We start from the raw sequence: 18,962 nt of genomic DNA, 5'->3' as shown, positions 1-18,962 counted from the left end.
GTCAGAGAGGTTTTTGCCTGCTTTCTCCTCTAGTATTTTGATGGCTTCCTGTCTTACATTTAGGTCTTTCATCCATTTTGAGTTTATTTTTGTGTATGGTGTAAGAAAGTGGTCCAGGTTCATTTTTCTGCATGTCACTGTCCAATTTTCCAAACACCATTTGCTGGAGAGATTGTCTTTATTCCATTGGATATTCTTTCCTGCATTGTCAAAGATTAGTTGGCCATACGTTTGTGGGTCCACTTCCGGGTTCTCTGTTCTGTTCCATTGATCTGAGTGTCTATTCTTGTGACAGTACCATACTGTCTTGATGATTACAGCTTTGCAATACATCTTGAAATCCAGGATTGTGATGCCTCCAGCTTTGGTTATCTTTTTCAGGATTGCTTTGGCTATTCGGGGTCTTTTCTGGTTCCATACAAATTTTAGGATTGTTTGTTCTAGCTCTGTGAAGAATGCTGGTGTTATTTTGGTAGGTATTGCATTGAATGTGTAGATTGCTTTGGGTAGTATTGACATTTCCACAATATTTGTTCTTCCAATCCATGAGCACGGAATATTTTTCCATTTTGTTTTTTGTGTCTTCTTCAATTTCTTTAATAAGCTTTCTATAGTTTTCAGTGTATAGGTTTCTTACCTCTTTTGTTAGGTTTATTCCCAGGTATTTTATGGTTTTTGGTGCCATTGTAAATGGGATCGATTCTTTGATTTCTCTCCCGTTGCTTCATTATTGGTGTATAGAAATGCAACCAATTTCTGTGCATTGTTTTATATCCTGTGACTTTGCTGAATTCACGGATCAGTTCTAGCAGTTTTTTGGTGGAATCTTTTGGGTTTCCCATATAGAGTATCATGTTCTCTATGAAGAGTGAAAGTTTGACTTCCTCTTTGCCTATTTGGATGCCTTTTAATTTCTTCCTTTGTGTTGTCTGATTGCTGAAGCTAGGACTTCCAATACTGTGTTGAATTACAGTGGTGAGAGTGGACATCCCTGTGATGTTCCTGACCTTAGGGGGAAAGCTCTCAGTGTTTCCCCTTTGAGGATGATATTAGTGTTGGGTCTTTCATATATGGCTTTTATGATTTTGAGGTATGACCTTTTTATCCATACTTTCTTGAGGGTTTTTATCAAGAAAGGATGCTGTATTTTGTCAAATGCTTTCTCTGCATCTATTGAGAGGATCATGTGGTTCTCGTCCTTCTTTTAATGATGTGATGTACCACATTGATTGTGGATATTGAACCAGCCCTGCTTCCCAGGTATAAATCCCATTTGATTGTGGTGAATAATTCCTTCAGTAGATTGTTGGATCTGGTTGCTAGTATTTTGTGGATAATTTTTGCATTCATGTTCATCAGGGAAATTGGTTTGTAGTTCTTCTTTTTAGCGGGGTCTTTGGTTTTGGAATGAATGTAATGCTGACCTCATAGAATGAGTTTGGAAGTTTTCCTTCCATTTCTATTTTTTGAAACAGCTTCAAAAGAATAGGAGTTAATGCTTCTTTAAAGATTTGGTAGAATTCCCCAGGAAAGCCATGCGCCCAGGGCTCTTGTTTTTTTTGGGAGATTTTTGATTACTAATCCAGTGTTTTTACTGGTTATGGGTCTGTTCAAATATTCCATTTCTTCCTGTTTCAGTTTTGGTAGTTTATATGTTTCTAAGAATTAGTCCATTTCTTCCAGATTACTCAGTTTATTGGCATATGATTGCTCATAGTATTCTCTTATTATTGTTTGTATTTCTGCAGTGTTGGTTGTGATCTCTCCTCCTTTCTGATCAAACTGGCTAGGGGCTTATTAGTTTTGTTAATTGTTTTAAAGAACCAGCTTGTGGTTTCATTTATTTGTTCTACTGTTTTTTTGTTTTTGTTTTTTTTTATTTCAATAGCTTTGATTTTTGCTCTAATCTTTATTATTTCCCATCTTCTGCTGGTTATGGGTTTTATTTGCTGTTCTTTTTCCAGCTCTTTAAGGTGTAAGGTTCGGTTGTGTATCTGAGACCTTTCTTCCTTCTCTAAGAAGGCCTAGATTGCTATATACTCTCCTCTTATGACTGCCTTTGCTGCTTCCCAGAGGTTTTGTGCTCTAGTATTATTATTTTCTTTGGCTTCTATATACTTTTTAATTTCCTCTTTAAGTTCTTGGTTAACACATTCATTCTTTAGTACGATGTTCTTTAGTCTCCAATTATTTGTTGTCTTTCCAGATTTTTTCTTATGGTTCATTTCGAGTTTCATCACGGTGTAGTCTGAAAATATGCATGGAATGCTCTCGATCTTTTTGTACTTGTTGAGGGCTGATTTGTGTCCCAGTATGTGATCTATTCTGGAGAATGTTCCATGTGCACTCAAGAAGAATGTGTATTCCATCTGTGTCACATTTGGGTAATTCTTGCAATATTTCAGACTTTGTCATTACTATATTTGTTACAGTGATCTATGATCAGTAATTATGACTTGCTGAAAGCTCAGATGATGATTAGCATTTTTTAGCAATAAAGTCATGTACGTATTTCCTATTCATATGCTGTGGCACATTTAGACTATAGTAAATAGTGTAAATGTAATTTTTATGTGCACTAGGAAACCAAAAAAATTATTTTTTATCTTTAATAATATTTTTAATTTTTATTTTAATTCCACTATAAAAACATGTAGTATTATATTAATTTCAGGTGTACAGTGTAGTGATTCAGCAATTCCATATATTACTCAGTACTTATCAAGAGTACCCTTAATCCCCTCTGCCTATTCAGCAGCCCCCCCCCCCCACTGCTTCTCTAGCAACCATCTGTTTATTCTCTATAGTTGAATCTTTTTTTGTTTTCTCTCTTTTTCCTTTTGTTCATTTGTTTCTTAAATTCCACATATAAGTGAAATCATATGGTATTTGTCTTTCTCTAACTGGCTTATTTTGCTTAGCATTTTACTCTCTAGATCCATCCATGTTGTTGCAAATGGCAAGATTTCATTCTATTTTTATGCTAATATTCCATTGTATACACACACACTACATCTTTATCCATTCATCTGTTAGTAGATACTCAGGCTGCTTCCATAATTTGGCTATTATAAATAATGGTGCAATAAACATAGTGGTGCATATATCCTTTCGAATTAGTGTTTTCATATTCTTTGAGTAAATACCCAGTAGTCAATTACTGGATCATAGGATAGCTCTATTTTTCATTTTTTCATCAACCTCTATACTGTCTTCCATAGTGGCTGTACCAGTTTGCATTCCTGCCAACAGTGTTTTTTCTCCACATCCTGGCCAATACTTGCTGTTTCTTGTGTTTTTGATTTTAGCCACAAAAAATTTATTTGACTTGCTTTATTGCGATATTTGCTTTATTGCGGTGGTCTGGATCCCAACCCGCAATATCTCTAAGGTATGCCTTATTATTATAGAAAACTGATTATAAGACAAGACACCTGTGTTCTAGTCCTAGCACTGCCTCTAATGAGCAATTGCATGTTATTGAGCCAATAATTTACTCAGTGCTGCCATTTCCCTCAAGAAGTTCATTGAAGTAGGTGATATGTATGTTTTCTTCCAACCTAACCATGACCAAATCTGTTTTAGGAGTAAAGCAATGTTGGGGCTCCTGGGTGGCTCAGTCGGTTAAGCGTCCAACTTTGGCTCAGTTCATGATCTCACAGTCCGTGAGTTCGAGCCCCATGTCGGGCTCTGTGCTGACAGCTCAGAGCCTGGAGCCTGTTTCAGATTCTGTGTCTCCCTCTCTCTCTGACCCTCCCCCGTTCATGCTCTGTCTCTCTCTGTCTCAAAAATAAATAAACATTAAAAAAAAAATTAAAAATAAAAAAGGAGTAAAGCAATGTTAAATTTCTGTGGATTATTCTAGACGTCATAATAAAATTTACAGTTGACATATTTCTAAAAAGAAGATTGTGTGTGTGTGTGTATAATATAGAGTACTCATAAGAAAATCTTACAATTTTAAACTGCTGTACAGTTCTTATAATCCAGTGACACTTATTACTTATCAGTTTACTTTGGCTATGTGAGTTTCAATAATAAGTTATATATGTATTCTGTCAATTTAGACCAGCTACTTGCCCATTTGAATGGAAATGGTACATGCTTACTTATGATTAGTTTCTAATTGGCAAGACTTTAATCACTGAAGATTTCATTTATCATTATAAAAAATGAAATTTAATTGACTACTTTTTAAAAATACACCTGTAGCCAGAATTTTATTTAATAAGTATCTAAATGGTGAATCAATGCTGAAAAATTAATACTCCTTTCATTTCCATTTTAGTTGAGCTGTATTCCTGGGCCTTGTCCAACTTCAGATGATTTGAAATATACTATGACTCGTTTAGCAGTAGATGGAGCAGATATTTATATTGTGGAGCATGGCTGTGCTACAAATCTAAAGGTACACATTTGTCTATTTCTTGGCTAGTGTAGTTCTTTTTCCTTTTTACCAAACCATACCTCCATTTCTTGAAATAGAACACACATTTATAATTTGCCATCTCACAAAACACTACAGAATTCCAGGAGATAGCTCTTGGTGTTTTGCCTGTCCGTGTTCTCTTCTGGTGTGTTTCTTAAGGCACTTTCTTTCACTACTATTTCACTCTAACTGAATTATCATGACCTTGCTTTATGGCAGAGATGTAAACGTGTAGCTTGCTTTTATGGCAGAGATTAAATTGGCAGTGTTTTTAAAAGATTTGATTTTAAGTGCCTTTAGGTATTATATATTTATATCCTGCCTGGCTCTTGCAAACATCTATTTGCCACCTCTGCTTTATGGGTTACTGCTTAAAATTAAGCCTTATTAAGAGTCTGTAATTTTTATTACTTCCTACCCTTATAACTTTTCTTTCCTCCTTCTCTCTTTTGTTTTCCTTTGGACTTATGTTCTTTTCCTTTTATCCTCTTTTTTGTTTTTAATTGAATGTCTATTTTCATTCTGTTGCATGTATCTTTTCTGTTTCCCTTCTTTTTCTTTTTCTGTCTTTCATGCAGTTTGAAATAATTGCCTATTCTATAGTTTATTCTAAGTTGATTAAGAATATGGAGACCACAGTTTTATTTCATTCTCTTCATTCAATTTAGATGGGTGCAATTCGAGTTGCGAACTGTAATCTCCACAATCAGTCGGTTGGGGAAGGAATAAGTGCTGCAATTCAGGATTTTCAAGTGAGACAGTACATTGAACAGTTAAATAATTCCAGAGTTGGACTTCAGCCTGCAGTGCTACGGAGGGCCTATTGGCTTGAAGCTGGGTCAGCCAATTTAGGACTCATTACTGTTGATATTGCATTAGCTGCAGATCATCATTCTAAACATGAGGCCCAAAGACATTTCTTAGAAACTCATGATGCCAGAACTAAGAGGTAAGTTAAATTTAAGGATGGTAATAGTCCCAAGCTCAGATGAAAATTAGCCTATAATTATAGAGCAAATTCTACTGTTAGGAATGGAATAAGAATATTTTATATAAAGACAAAAAGATTGTGCCGGGTATACCTCAGTGAATATATAAGAATTTGATACTTAAGTAAATACATTATATATCTCATCTGTGGTAATTGTGTGGTTGCTGGAAATAACATTGTTTTTTAATGTATTTCTAAGCTCATACTATGTGTGTTAGCAGTGAAATGAGTTTAAACTATTGGTTCCCAAATAACATTGTATAGAGCACTATCCTCCTTTCTTTCCCATGACAGCCATCCACTTCCAATTCATCATTTCTAGAAAACATCATTGCTATCACTGTGTACTCTACAAAATTCCTTTTATGGGCCCTCATGACTGCAGGGGAGACTAAAAAAAATATGGGACCTAATTCCTAAGGAATGGTTGTTAAGAAATAATTTTATCTGCCATTCAAAAAGTTGCCAGAGCCTCTTACTGACTAATGTCCATTTAAAATACCAGGACATGGGAATGCAAGCTGGTGCAGCCACTCTGGAAAACAGTATGGAGGTTCCTCAAAAATTAAAAATAGAACTACCCTACAACCCAGCAATTGCACTACTAAGTATTTATCCAGGGGATACAGGTGTGCTGTTTTGAAGGGACACATGCACCCCCGTGTTTATAGCAGCACTATCAACAATAGCCAAAGTATGGAAAGAGCCCAAATGTCCATCAATGGATGAATGGATAAAGATGATGTGGTATATATATACAATGGAGTATTACTTGGCAATCAAAAAGAGTGAAATCTTGCCATTTGCAACTAGGTGGATGGAACTGGAGGGTATTATGCTAAGTGAAATTAGTCAGAGAAAGACAAAAATCATATGACTTCACCACTATGAGGACTTTAAGATACAAAACAGGTGAACATAAGGGAAGAGAAACAAAAATAATATAAAAACAGGGAGGGGGACAAAACAGAAGAGACTCACAAATGTGGAGAACAAACTGAGGGTTACTGGAGGGGTTGTGGGAGGGGGGATGGGCTAAATGGGTAAGGGGCACTAAGGAATCTACTCCTGAAATCATTGTTGCACTATATGCTAACTAATTTGGATGTAAATTAAAAAAAATAAAAGTAAAAAAAATAAAAAAATAAAAAATAAAATACCAGGTTAACTTTTTCCATCCCTATCTCTGCCATTATAAAGTTAATACGAGCTTATTTTATTTTATTTATTTTTATTTTATTAAAAATTTTTAAAAAATGTTTATTTTTGAGAGAGAGAGAGAGAGAGAGAGAGAGCAAGCAGGGGAGGAACAAAGAGAGAGAGAGACACAGGATCCAAGCAGGCTTGGTGCTGTCAGCACAGAGCCTGATGTGGGTCTGCAGTCCACGAACTGTGTGATCATGACCTGAGCTGAAGTCAGACGCTTAACTAACTGAGCCACCCAGGCACCCCGAGCTTGTTTTTAAAATAGGGGAAACTATTCCGAAATAGAGGGAAATAATTTCCATAACCTTATCACACTGAATTTGTCATATTTCTTACCCGTATTTTTAGTGTATCTTTCTTACACTTGAGATCATCTTGTATTTATATTTTAAAATTCAGCATGTTGTATTAAACTTACACCCTAACCATCTGCCCAAATAATAGAAAATTTTATAAAGTTCCTTTCAAATAAATGATAATACACAATTAGAAAGATAAATTGTACTTTATTTAGCCATTGCCCTTGTTATATTAAATATGTAGATAGTGTTTCTAAATTTATTATTTTAAATAATAGAGGAACGTTTTGCACATAAAATCTTTTCTCACGTGGTCTTTAAATTCCTTTTATTTTTTTAACTATCTTTTTAATGTTTGTTTATTTTAGAGAGAGACAGCCTGCCTGAGTGCACAGGGGATGGGCAGAGAGAAAGGGAGACAGAATCCCAACTCTGGGCTGACAGCTGCGCTAAGATGATGTGGGGCTCGATCTCACAAACTGTGAGATCATGACCTGAACCCAGATCAAGAGCCACCCAGGCACCCCTAAATTCCCTTTAAATAGTTTCTTTAGAAAGAGATGTGACAGTGCCTTTTGATATGCCTTCCCAAATTACTTCCCAGAAAGATTATTTCAGTTTATATTCCCAGTGGCTTTTAGGAGCATCTCTGTCTCACTGCATCTTTGCTGCCCTTTAAGTGTTTGATGAGAATTAAAACGTGGTATCTCGGGGCGCCTGGGTGGCGCAGTCGGTTAAGCGTCCGACTTCATCCAGGTCACGATCTCGCGGTCCGTGAGTTCGAGCCCCGCGTCAGGCTCTGGGCTGATGGCTCAGAGCCTGGAGCCTGCTTCCGATTCTGTGTCTCCCTCTCTCTCTGCCCCTCGCCCGTTCATGCTCTGTCTCTCTCTGTCCTAAAAATAAATAAACGTTGAAAAAAAAAAACAAAAAATTAAAAAAAAAAAAAAAAAAAAACGTGGTATCTCTTTGTTTTATTTTGCATTTCTTTATTTCTGAGATTTACACTTTTTTTCATGTATTTATTGGCTGTTTTTATTTCCTCATTTGTAAATTGCCCGTTATTATTCTATGTCTATTTATTTATTGGCATATTGTATTTCTTAAAAATTTTTAAGAGCTCTTTATAGATTACCATCCTTTTAATAGTTCCTGTTGCTAATATTTTGCAATTTGTTTCATTTTTAATTTTTTTAATCTTACAGATTTTAATTTTTGTATATTAAAATATGTCAGTTTTCCCCTTTGTAATTCTTTTACTAATTTGAGGAAGTATTTCTTTTGCTAGTAATCCCTTGGCACCTGTATTTTCTTATTTTTTTCTTATCTTTTTTTTTAACTCTATCTGGATTTTTCTGCAAATATCTTCTCAAAAAGAGAAAAATTCATACCTAATACACATTTATTTTTCCATTTCATCACAAATGTTTAGGTATTTTTATCTATTAATTTTCCCAAAGAACTGTTTTTTTTAGTTAAAAAATTTTTTTGAGGTTTTTATTGAGGTTACATTTATCTTTTAAGTTACTTTAAGATCCTGACATTTTATAAAAGTGAGTATGGAAGCTCGTGTGGAGAATATTGTTTTAAAAACTTTGATTTCTTTGATAATTATTTCTCAGGAAGCCAGTTAATGTGAACAAAGTGCTTGTGTCTAATTAGCTGAGATGGTAGAACAAGGTGCTGATGAAGCTAAGGAGGTGGCATCATGTGATTCAGGTTCCAGGTGTTCCAGTAAATCCAACCATTTAGATTGGTTTCAGTGCTCTGATTGGTTAATAATTGTGAAGAGTCTGGGATTTTATCCTACTTGCAAGCTAACAAGTTAGCCTACCACAGTTTCATGGGTGCTGGCAGAAAACACAAGACCTCTGGCCAGAGACAAAGGACTTTATTACTTACAGCAAAAGCACTAGCCAGAGTCCTATGTGCTTGCATTGGTTCTCTGTGCCCTCAAAGTAGGGTTTCCAGATGAAATACAGGAAGCCTAGTTAAATTTGAATTTCAGGGGCGCCTGGGTGGCTCAGTTGGTTAAGCGTCCGACTTCAGCTAAGGTCATGATCTTGTGGTCTGTGAGTTTGAGCCCCGCGTCGGGCTCTGTGGTGACAGCTCAGAGCCTGGAGCCTGTTTCAGATTCTGTGTCTCCCTCTCTGACCCTTCCCCATTCATGCTCTGTCTCTCTGTCCCCAAAATAAATAAAAACGTTAAAAAAAAATTTTTTTTTAAATTGAATTTCAGATAAATGATAAACAACAAATAACTTCTCAGTGTGTCATATTGCCCCATACATTGCATAAGGAAAACTTATTTACGTTTATTTATTTATTTTGAGAGAGAGAGCACGCACACGCATGTGTGTGTGTGTGTGTGTGTGTGTGTGTGTGTGTGTGTGTGTGTGTGTGAGTGGGGGAGGGGCAGAGAGAGAGGGAGAGAGAGAATCCCAAGTAGGCTCTGTGCCTGATGCGGGCTCGATCTCACAACTGTGGGATCATGTACTGAGCTGAAATCAAGAGTCTAGCGCTTAACTGACTGGCTCACCCAGACGGCTCTTTACCACTTTTGTAGTAAGTGGAAGCAAGCGTGCTCTATTTCAGGATGAGACATTACCTCATCTTAAGGTTGTTTACTGCTAGTACATCCCTGAGAAGTGGCCTGGTCAGAGCTTCACATTCTTGGCATACCCAGCAAGAACAGGTAGGCATGTTTAGGCATATTGGTAATTGCCTCTCCTAGCATGTAGGTATCAGAGGTAACTCACTGATCTTCAGCTTTGGCTGGCTGCCTTTGTGTATATTTGATTCCCAGGAGTTTTGGGGCCTAGATATATTATTTTTTCATATAATTGGAGAAGTTGCTGGACACAAAGGTCATTCGTTTCTTTAGGTCAGTGTTTTTGAAAAGTATACTTCCCAAACCACCACCACCAGTGTGTCCTTGGAACTTGTTAGAAATTATATAATAAGACGTTACCAGACTTCATTCAGAAACTCTGGGGGTGGTGCCCTGCTCCCCATATTGTGATAAGTCCTTTAGGTGATTCAAATGCAAGCTAAAGTTTAAGAACTAGTGCACTGAACTATAATAAAGGTAAGGAAAGGGAGCTTACATTTGTTATGCAACTTCTGTATTCCAGGTTTTGTATCAGGAGCTTTACATATGTTATACCATTTAATCTTCAAAACAGTCTTATTAGGTATATCAGACCATAATTTTACAGTTGAGGAAACTGAGGCTCAGAAATTGTTAACTAACATGTCCAAGATCCTAGAGTTATTAAGTGGCACCACTGGAATTAGAACCCATGTCTAGATGACTGCAAATCCATGCATTTTGCTAAGCTTTTTGCTACACAAATGAGGTAAAAACTGTGTGTGGAATATGTAAGATCTTTTATTTTGATAGTGCTTAAAATAGTTTGCTTAGTGACTGAATCTTAATACTTTATAATGGAGAAGTGATTTGCATTTGATAACATTTAATTGCAGTAATACCTCAAATTTTCACTAATCCTAAGTCTTTCTCATGTATTTTTCCTTCTGTCTTCTCTAGACTGATGTTCCACTTCTAACTTGATATATTTCATCTCATCTTTCACATCTCAAATATTACTTTTTGAAAGGTTCCTTCTTTTTCCTTATCACAATACCCTTTTTTTTTTTATTACCTCATAGCATTCAGTATAATTTATGATTAGATATTTTTGTTTATGGCTTGTCTGTGCCTCTGTACTCTAAACTTCACATGGATAAGACTGTCATTTTCACCTAGCACAATACTAGGCACATATAGATATGTTCAAGAAATATAAATGAGTGAATGTAAAATGAAAATAATAATACCTATTCTGTCTTCCCTTGAGGGCCCTGAGGAGACAGTGAGGTAATGCGTGTAAATATGTTTAGCAAAACAGACTTAATATGAGATGGTTTTATCATTTAAAGTTTAAAAAAGAGGAATAAAGATATATCTCCTATATTTGTATTATATTTTTTTAAGAAAGAGGATAGTTAATATACTGACAGGCTTATGTATGGACCACTCACAGAGCTTGAAGACTTTTACATACATTTTCTCCCATTGTCTTAATTCTTAATACTTCATTTGAAGTCCTTATTACAAAATTATTACAGTTTTTTTCTCTAAAAGATAGAATGCATCATTTTGGCCTTATACATCATTTTGGCCTTATTGAGAAATAATTTCCCACTTGTCCCACATTTATAGTATTTTGGTGTATTTACCATGTGAAATAGGCTGTGAAGTACTAACGGTGATAAATTATTAAGTATAATCTGTACCCATGGTTTTGTCCACTTTTTACATTAATGTTTAAAATTTTTAGTCCTTTTGAGAATATTTAAATATTCTCGAATAAAATTTAAATAAAAATATTTAAAACTGCTATTTTAAAATTGGATTTAAATGTCTGATCTTTAATATTTGCTTTTTTTAACATATATATATACTTAGCATATATATATATATGTTTGTAGCATATGCTACATCTCTCTTCCTGTTCCTGCTTACTTTCATCTCACCATGGTGATATTGGGTTTTTGTTTTAAATGTTTATTTGTTTATTTAGAGAGAAAGCAGGGGGGGAGGGGCAGAGAGAGAGAAGAGAGAATATGAAGCAGGTATTGGGACTCAATCTCAAGAACTGTGAGATCATGACCTAGCTGAAACCAAGTCAGATGCTTAACTGACTGTGCTACCCAGGTGCCTCCCAGACTGTTTTTTTTTTTTTTTTTTTTTTAAGAAAGACAAAATGGTTAAAAAGACATTCCACAACAAAAATAAACTTTATGTTTGTGTTTACCTTGTCTTTTAAAAATATTAACAATTAACTTATTTTTAATTATTTGCCAAAAAGTTTTTTATTTCTTAATCAGTTTTTGTTATGTTGTTGTTTTTGTTTGTTTCTGTTTTGGGTTCTGTTTAGGTTGTGGTTTTTGTGGCCAGATGATACCCTGAAGAATAAGAGGTGTAAGAACAAATGTGGTTGTCTTGGTGGCTGCAGATTCTTTGGTGGCACAGTAACTGGCCTAGATTTCTTCAAACTTGAAGAGTTGACACCTTCCAGTAGTTCTGCGTTTTCAAGCACGAGTGCAGAGTCTGATATGTATTATGGACAGTCTCTGCTACAGCCTGGAGAATGGATTATTACTAAAGAAATTCCCAAAGTTGTAGATGGTAATGTGTTGTCACTTGTGCTAATCTTTTATTATCTTTATCTTTACATCATTCTGAGAGAGCTGTGTTACTTTGTTCAACTCAATTTTTTGAGCAGTCTTATAGGTAGAATTCATTATAATCTGCCTTTGTTTTGCAGATGATTTAACTAAAGCCAGATAAGACTAATGAGTTTTTTATAGTTATACAAGGCAAAAGTAGGCCTACTCTTTGGATCTCCCATTGTTGGTATTGGTGATCTTCCTAGCCAACTGTATTCTGAGTATTACATATCATTTCCTAGAAGTCAGCTTCCAGAGGTGCACTTAAGAATAGCTGTGTTCCAAGGTAACAGTTGTTTTATCAAGGTTACTTTTATAGGAAAACTTGTCAAGAGTAGTATCTATACTATTGGGCTTCATGTTACCAACTACTTTTGCAATATACTCTTATCACTAAAAATTGAACATATCAAGAAGAGAAATGTGACCTTTCCTTAGATCCAGTAGGATAACTTTGTAAATATACAAGGTTGGTATAAGCAGTAAATGGTGGTTTTAAGTATATTAGACTTAGATTTATCTAGTATCTTTTCTCTAAAGACTTCAGAAATGGATTTTCCTTTGGATTTTTTTTAATTGTGTGTTCCTACAATTAAGTGCAGTGTTTACTGCCTAAGTTGCCATGCTGTCAAGAAGTGAAATTTAGAGAAGTCTTGGTATTTTACTAATATTAGCCTTTTCCTCTCGATCTATTCAGAAGCATTGACAGCACTGCCTTTTGTCTGTAGACCCAAAGGGAGGGAAGAAAGTGTATTGATTTCCTATGTATAAGGAGCTCTTAGAGGAAAGAGCTGAGCTACATATGTCAAACTCTCGTTTTAATGATATTTCACTAAATATTAATACATAAGTATGTACATCTTATTTAAAGTTGACTTCTGTAGTTTTGGCTAGAATAACAGTACATTATTATTATTCTTTTTAAATGTTTATTTATTTTTGAGAGAGAGACACACAGAGCACAAGCTAGGAGGGGCAGAGAGAGAGGGAGACATAGAATCCGGAGCAGGACCCAGGCTCTGAGCTGTCGTTACAGAGCCTGACGTGGGGCTCAAACTCACAAACCATGAGATCAAGACCTGAGCTGAAGTCAGGCGCTTAGCCCACTGAGCCACCTAGGCGCCCCAATAACAGTACATTATTGTAGAAAATCTGCAAACATTAAAACTTCTTGACATTTAAAAGATAGGAAAGATGCTAAATAAAATATATCATTTTTCTTATTACTTTCTTACATTTGAATAATGTTTGTTTTTAAAAGTTTTCGCAGGCATTTTCTCATTTAATCTTCAAGCTACCATGTGAGTTCTATATTTTCCTTGTTTACAGTAAGGAAAGTGAGGCTCATCACTGAGACTGAGTTGCATGAAATCATATAGCCAAGTAGATGGCTAAGCAGAAACTAGAATCAGGGCCATCAGAGCCACTTCAGTGTTATTTCTGCTGTACTACAGCTGGCACTAATTTCAGCACTGCTTGATTTTCTAATCTGGATGAAAATTTAACCATCACAAATGGAAGACAGAAAATCTACAGGGAATTTACACATAGTAGAAAAGAGGGAAGAGAACAAATTCTCCAACTGAACAAAGCAAAGCTCATTATAACTCTTATAATGTATAATAATAAGGATTTTCTGTATCTCCTGTTGATTCAGGAGTGACCTATAATTCACAAATTGCTATAAATTTGCTATAGATTTAACCACTATGTAAGTATGTGACTTTCTGATTGTTGTGGTTTCCAGGAGCCAAGTATAGATGTGCAGTGTTAGGATAGAATCAAGGAGGGCACATGGTAGAACTCAGGATTTCCTTGGAAGGTCAGTGAACACTAGTTTCCTACCACTTACAAGTGAATGAAACTCCATTTTGACTTTTACTGCTTTGATTTTTCCATTTGTGGTAAGAGAAGCAAATAAGATTACTTATATTGTAAATTCTTAAGTCTTCTTACTCCTTAAATTCCATCTAGGACTGCATTCTTCTTGGAGAGAAGTTTTCTCCTACTAGCAGATTCCTCTTTCTTGGATAACACAGGGATGGTTGGAGGAGAATAGAAACTGGGCCAGACTTATCTTTTGGATCTAAGCAGCTGTAGAACTCTCTTTTCATTCTCCTTCTCCTCCATTTACATAACACATCACAGGGCTCTTAGAAAAGGCTGAGGAAGGGGCGCCTGGGTGGCTCAGTCGATTAAGCGTCCGACTTCGGCTCAGGTCACGATCTCACGGTCCGTGAGTTCGAGCCCCGCGTCGGGCTCTGGGCTGATGGCTCAGAGCCTGGAGCCTACTTCCGATTCTGTGTCTCCCTCTCTCTCTGCCCCTTCCCAGTTCATGCTCTGTCTCTCTCTGTCCCAAAAATAAATAAACGTTAAAAAAAAAAAATTATAAAAGGCTGAGGAAATGTTCCACATTAAAGAATACATGACAACTGAATGCAGTAATATATGATCTTAGATTGAAGGGGCAGAGGTGCTTTAAAGGACATTATTGGGTCAATTGAAAAAAATGGGAAGCACATGGAAGATTAGATAACAGTATTGTATAAATACTAAATTCATCAAATTGACAATTATCAGTGGTTATTTATTATTCTTAGGAAATAAACATTTATTTAGGGTAAAAGGCTACAATGTCTGCAAATGACTTTCAGTTCAAAAAGCACTATGTATATATTATACATAATAGAGAAAATGGGGCAAAATGTTTAAAATAGGTAATTCCAAGTAAAAAATTTATGGTGGCTTTGTGTTATTCTTTAAAGTTTTCTGTAAGTTTGAACATTTTCAAATAAAGGTTAAAAAAAAGAGGAGGAAAAATTTCAATGACTATGGACTCTGGATCCATACCTAATGTAGATATCTTTCTATAGTGTTTAGCATATTGTTATGTGAAACTGAATACTTTTGCTGTAAAAAATGATTATGTTTATAAAAATAAGAAATTGGATTAAGTGTTCACATTTTTCACAAATTGCTTTTGAAATTATGTTCATATAACCTACTTTTTTGTTTGTTCAGGTAATGTGAATGGCATGAAGAGGAAAGAATGGGAAAACAAATCAGTGGGAATAGAAGTAGAAAGAAAAACTCAGCACCTTAGTCTTCAAGTACCGTTACGATCTCATAGCTCATCTTCTTCCTCAGAAGAAAATAGTAGTTCTAGTGCTGCACAGCCTTTATTGGCTGGAGAAAAAGAAAGTCCCTCTTCTGTTGCTGATGACCATTTGGTTCAAAAAGAATTCTTGCATAGTGCGAAAAGAGATGATGGCCAAGTAAGGTCAGTCAGTATTCAATTAGATTTAGAAACCTGATCCTAATAAGATAGTTATTACCAAAAATTTGGCAAGAAAATCTTTTTTCCTCTCAACTCATCTACTATAGAAAATTTTCTGCTCCTGAACATATTTTTAAATGTTAGTTTGCTGTTGTCTGGTTACAAAATTAATACATATTCACTGCAGAAATAGGAAAATACAGAAAAGTATAATGAAAATAAATATTTCTTGTCATCTCACAGATATGAACATTTCAGATTTTCCTCCACTCTCCTTGGCTAGTCCTTCTTATTCCCTATTTCCATATCCTCCATTTTTCACCCTTCATCTCTTCTTTCTCTTCCTCTTACAACCTGCCATTGGTTGGATGTTATCCCTCAGGACTCTGTTCTGTACCTTTATCTCTACTCACTCTGTACTGTTTCCCTAGATGGTCTCAGTAATGGTTTGGCTTTAATTAAGATCTTTTAAATCTGAAACTCCAGCCAAAACTTTTGTTTCTATAGGCCCAGCTACTTTTTTTTTAATATATTTTTACTTGGATGTTTCATGGAGACCTCAGACTCAACCTATAAAAAATGAACTAGTACCTCTCATGCTCAGCTTGCTCTGCCTCAGTAAATGGCACTAGCATCAGTTGCTGAAGTTGGTGATATTGGGGTTATCTGTAACTTCTTCCTTTCCTTCAATGCCTCTCATTTAATCAAAGGCTTTGGTATATTTTGTTGGACAGACTTTTAAAGGATGTAAAAAAAAGTTATAAATGCATTAGTGTCCACAAAATATGGATTGAAGATTATACTTTGGGTTTCTTCAAGTTTGTATTTTGCTGTAAGCTGCCTCAATTTTTTCAGAACCACATGGGGTATGAACACATATTGTGCTGTTTTGCTACTTTGTATATTTTATTGTAAAATTTTAGATTTTCCTTTATTCATAAAAGAAATGATTAAAATTACTGAAAGCGTTTTCTAAGTGCTTCTCTTTGTACTTATATGATGTATAGTAAATGGTAATAGCTTTGTTTTCTGCTTTAGTATTCCTACAGAAATATCAGGAAATAGCCCCGTGTCTCCTAATACTCAGGAAAAGTCAGTAGGTCAGTCTCCTCTGAGATCTCCCTTGAAACGACAAGCCTCTGTATGTTCCACTCGACTTGGAAGTACCAAGAGCCTTACTGCTGCTTTTTATGGGGACAAGCAGCCTGTTACAGTTGGAGTCCAGTTTAGTAGTGATGTCTCCCGAAGTGATGAGAATGTGCTAGACTCACCAAAGCAGAGAAGGAGTTTTGGTTCATTTCCATACACACCATCAGCAGACTCCAATTCATTTCATCAATATCGATCAATGGATTCCAGTATGTCAATGGCTGATAGTGAAGCCTACTTTTCTGCAGCTGAAGAATTTGAGCCCATTAGCAGTGATGAAGGCCCGGGAACTTATCCAGGTAGAAAAAAGAAGAAAAAGCAAACACAGCAGATTGACTACAGTAGGGGTTCCATATATCACAGTGTGGAAGGGCCACTTACTGGCCATGGAGAAAGCATTCAGGATCCCCGAACTCTGCCGTTCAAAACTCATCCTTCCCAGGCTTCATTTGTTTCTGCGTTAGGTGGAGAAGATGATGTTATAGAACATCCGTATGTTGTAGAAGTTGAGAAAACAGTAGAGAGTGAACAGATTACTTCTCAACAACCTGTGATGAATTGTTATCAGACTTACCTTACTCAGTTTCAGGTAATTAATTGGTCAGTGAAGCACCCTACTAACAAAAGAACCTCAAAATCCTCATTGCATCGTCCCCTCGATCTGGACACTCCAACCAGTGAAGAAAGTTCATCATCATTTGAACAGCTTTCTGTTCCAACTTTTAAGGTATAAACCAAGCCATTAGTTTCCACTGATACATTTAGTTAGATAAATCAGTTTTTAAGATGTTTCCAAAATTACTCTCTCAGTCATTTTAACTACCTCTCGGAAAGGTAGAATTTCTGAAATCATGGCTTCATGTGTAACAATAAATCTTAGGGTTATCGATGAGTATTATAAGTTTAAGCATATCAAATTAAGGAACAGTTTCAGACTTGATTGTCACAGTGTTAATTAATATATGGTCTCTATACACATTATGCTCTAAGATTAAGATCAAGTCTCTGTGATTCAAATTTTCACATGTCTTGAAAATAAAATTTTGTAATTGTTTTTAATAGCTGGTGTTCTTTCTACTCAATCTGTAACTGCTTCTAAAAAAAAAAAAAAAAACTCTAGTTGCTTCTATGCCAATCCAATTCCATGTGCTTGACATTTGAGACCTTCTAATTTAGCAGGAATTGGTTATTGTCCATTTCTGTAATGTATTCTGTAAATAGCTTTTTAAAGGAACACTAAAAATGCATCAAAATAAATTTAGTGATAATAGCCAATATGAAAACTTTTATAAAATTATACATTTATAAGAGATTTTTAAAAAATGATTTTAAAGACCAAAATTAAGCATGTAAAATCTTATGAAACTGATTAACAGTGTTTAAGAATTTTATGTGATGTTTACTTACATAAACATACACACTTATTTAAAGTGTCTAAATGTTAATTTATTCATTCTTAATTCAGATATTATATACTACTGTGTGCCAGGCATTTGATGTACAGTGATGAGGAAAACAGACATAGGACTTATAGTTGAGGTGTGGGACCCAGACAGTTAATAGAAAAACAGATAGGTATATGATTACAAATTGAGAAGAGTCTTATGAAGATAATCAAAAAGAGAATAATGGGGGATGGGGCTACCTATATTGCATTCACATTAAAGATTACTGGAGGAGGTAATATTTGCACTGAAACTTAAAGTATGAGAAGAAATTGATGATGGGAAGACCTAGCACAGGCATGAGCCTTGCTAAAATTCTAATGTGGGAAAGAAGTCAGTGCACACTGAACAGTTAGCAGGGAGATTGCTCATTTTGAGGCTAGAGACCTAAACAAAAGACAGATCATTAAGGACTTAAAAACCACAGTTTCAGTAGTTAAAATTTCATTAGGAAACTTGTGAGAACTTTAAGGAAATGTGATCTTACGTACTTGACTAAGTAGAATTGAATTGACATTAAGCAGGAGAACAAGTGGGGTAATCACTTAGGAAGCTGTTGCAGCAATCGGTGCAAGAGGTGACAGGGCTGGACTTATGTAATGCTGGAAATGTGATAAATGGAGTTGGAATACATGTGTACATTTGAGCAATTTTTGTTGAAGGAAGAAGAAGCATTAGTGACCATTACAAAGTTTTGGTTTTAAGGTTGTGCCATTTCTTGCCCAAGATGAATGACCCATGTTAAGATTTCAAAATGTTTTCTTTATTCCATGTGAAAATATGTTGGTATATGAATTTTCCAGTATGAAAAACATATGGTACTTCCAATACAGAAGAGTAACTGAGAGGTTAGAATTATTTTAGTAATTGCATAAATCTTTCTAGTTTGGTTAGGCAATCAACTCTCTGGAGTAAAGGAAGTAATTCATATCTTT

The 18,962-nt window shown here is 35.4% G+C and overlaps 1 protein-coding gene across 9 annotated transcripts in view; it reads left to right on the top strand.

The window, feature by feature from the left end:
* BLTP1 (bridge-like lipid transfer protein family member 1) overlaps positions 1-18,962 on the top strand; it is a 214,370-nt gene that overhangs the window by 85,877 nt on the left and 109,531 nt on the right. For all 9 annotated transcript variants that reach the window (XM_086704284.1, XM_086704285.1, XM_086704289.1 and 6 more), the window contains 5 exons: positions 4,289-4,408; positions 5,098-5,378; positions 11,865-12,115; positions 15,178-15,436; positions 16,472-17,309. In XM_086704284.1, the coding sequence (XP_086560410.1) occupies positions 4,289-4,408; positions 5,098-5,378; positions 11,865-12,115; positions 15,178-15,436; positions 16,472-17,309 (1,749 nt within the window). The remainder of the gene's footprint in view (positions 1-4,288; positions 4,409-5,097; positions 5,379-11,864; positions 12,116-15,177; positions 15,437-16,471; positions 17,310-18,962) is intronic.

Source organism: Puma concolor, chromosome B1, assembly GCF_028749965.1.
Source record: "Puma concolor isolate L17-30 chromosome B1, mPumCon1.1.hap2, whole genome shotgun sequence".
NCBI lineage: Eukaryota > Metazoa > Chordata > Mammalia > Carnivora > Felidae > Puma > Puma concolor.
Note: the sequence above shows the minus strand (reverse complement) of the source record. Positions and strands in the feature narration are given on the sequence as shown.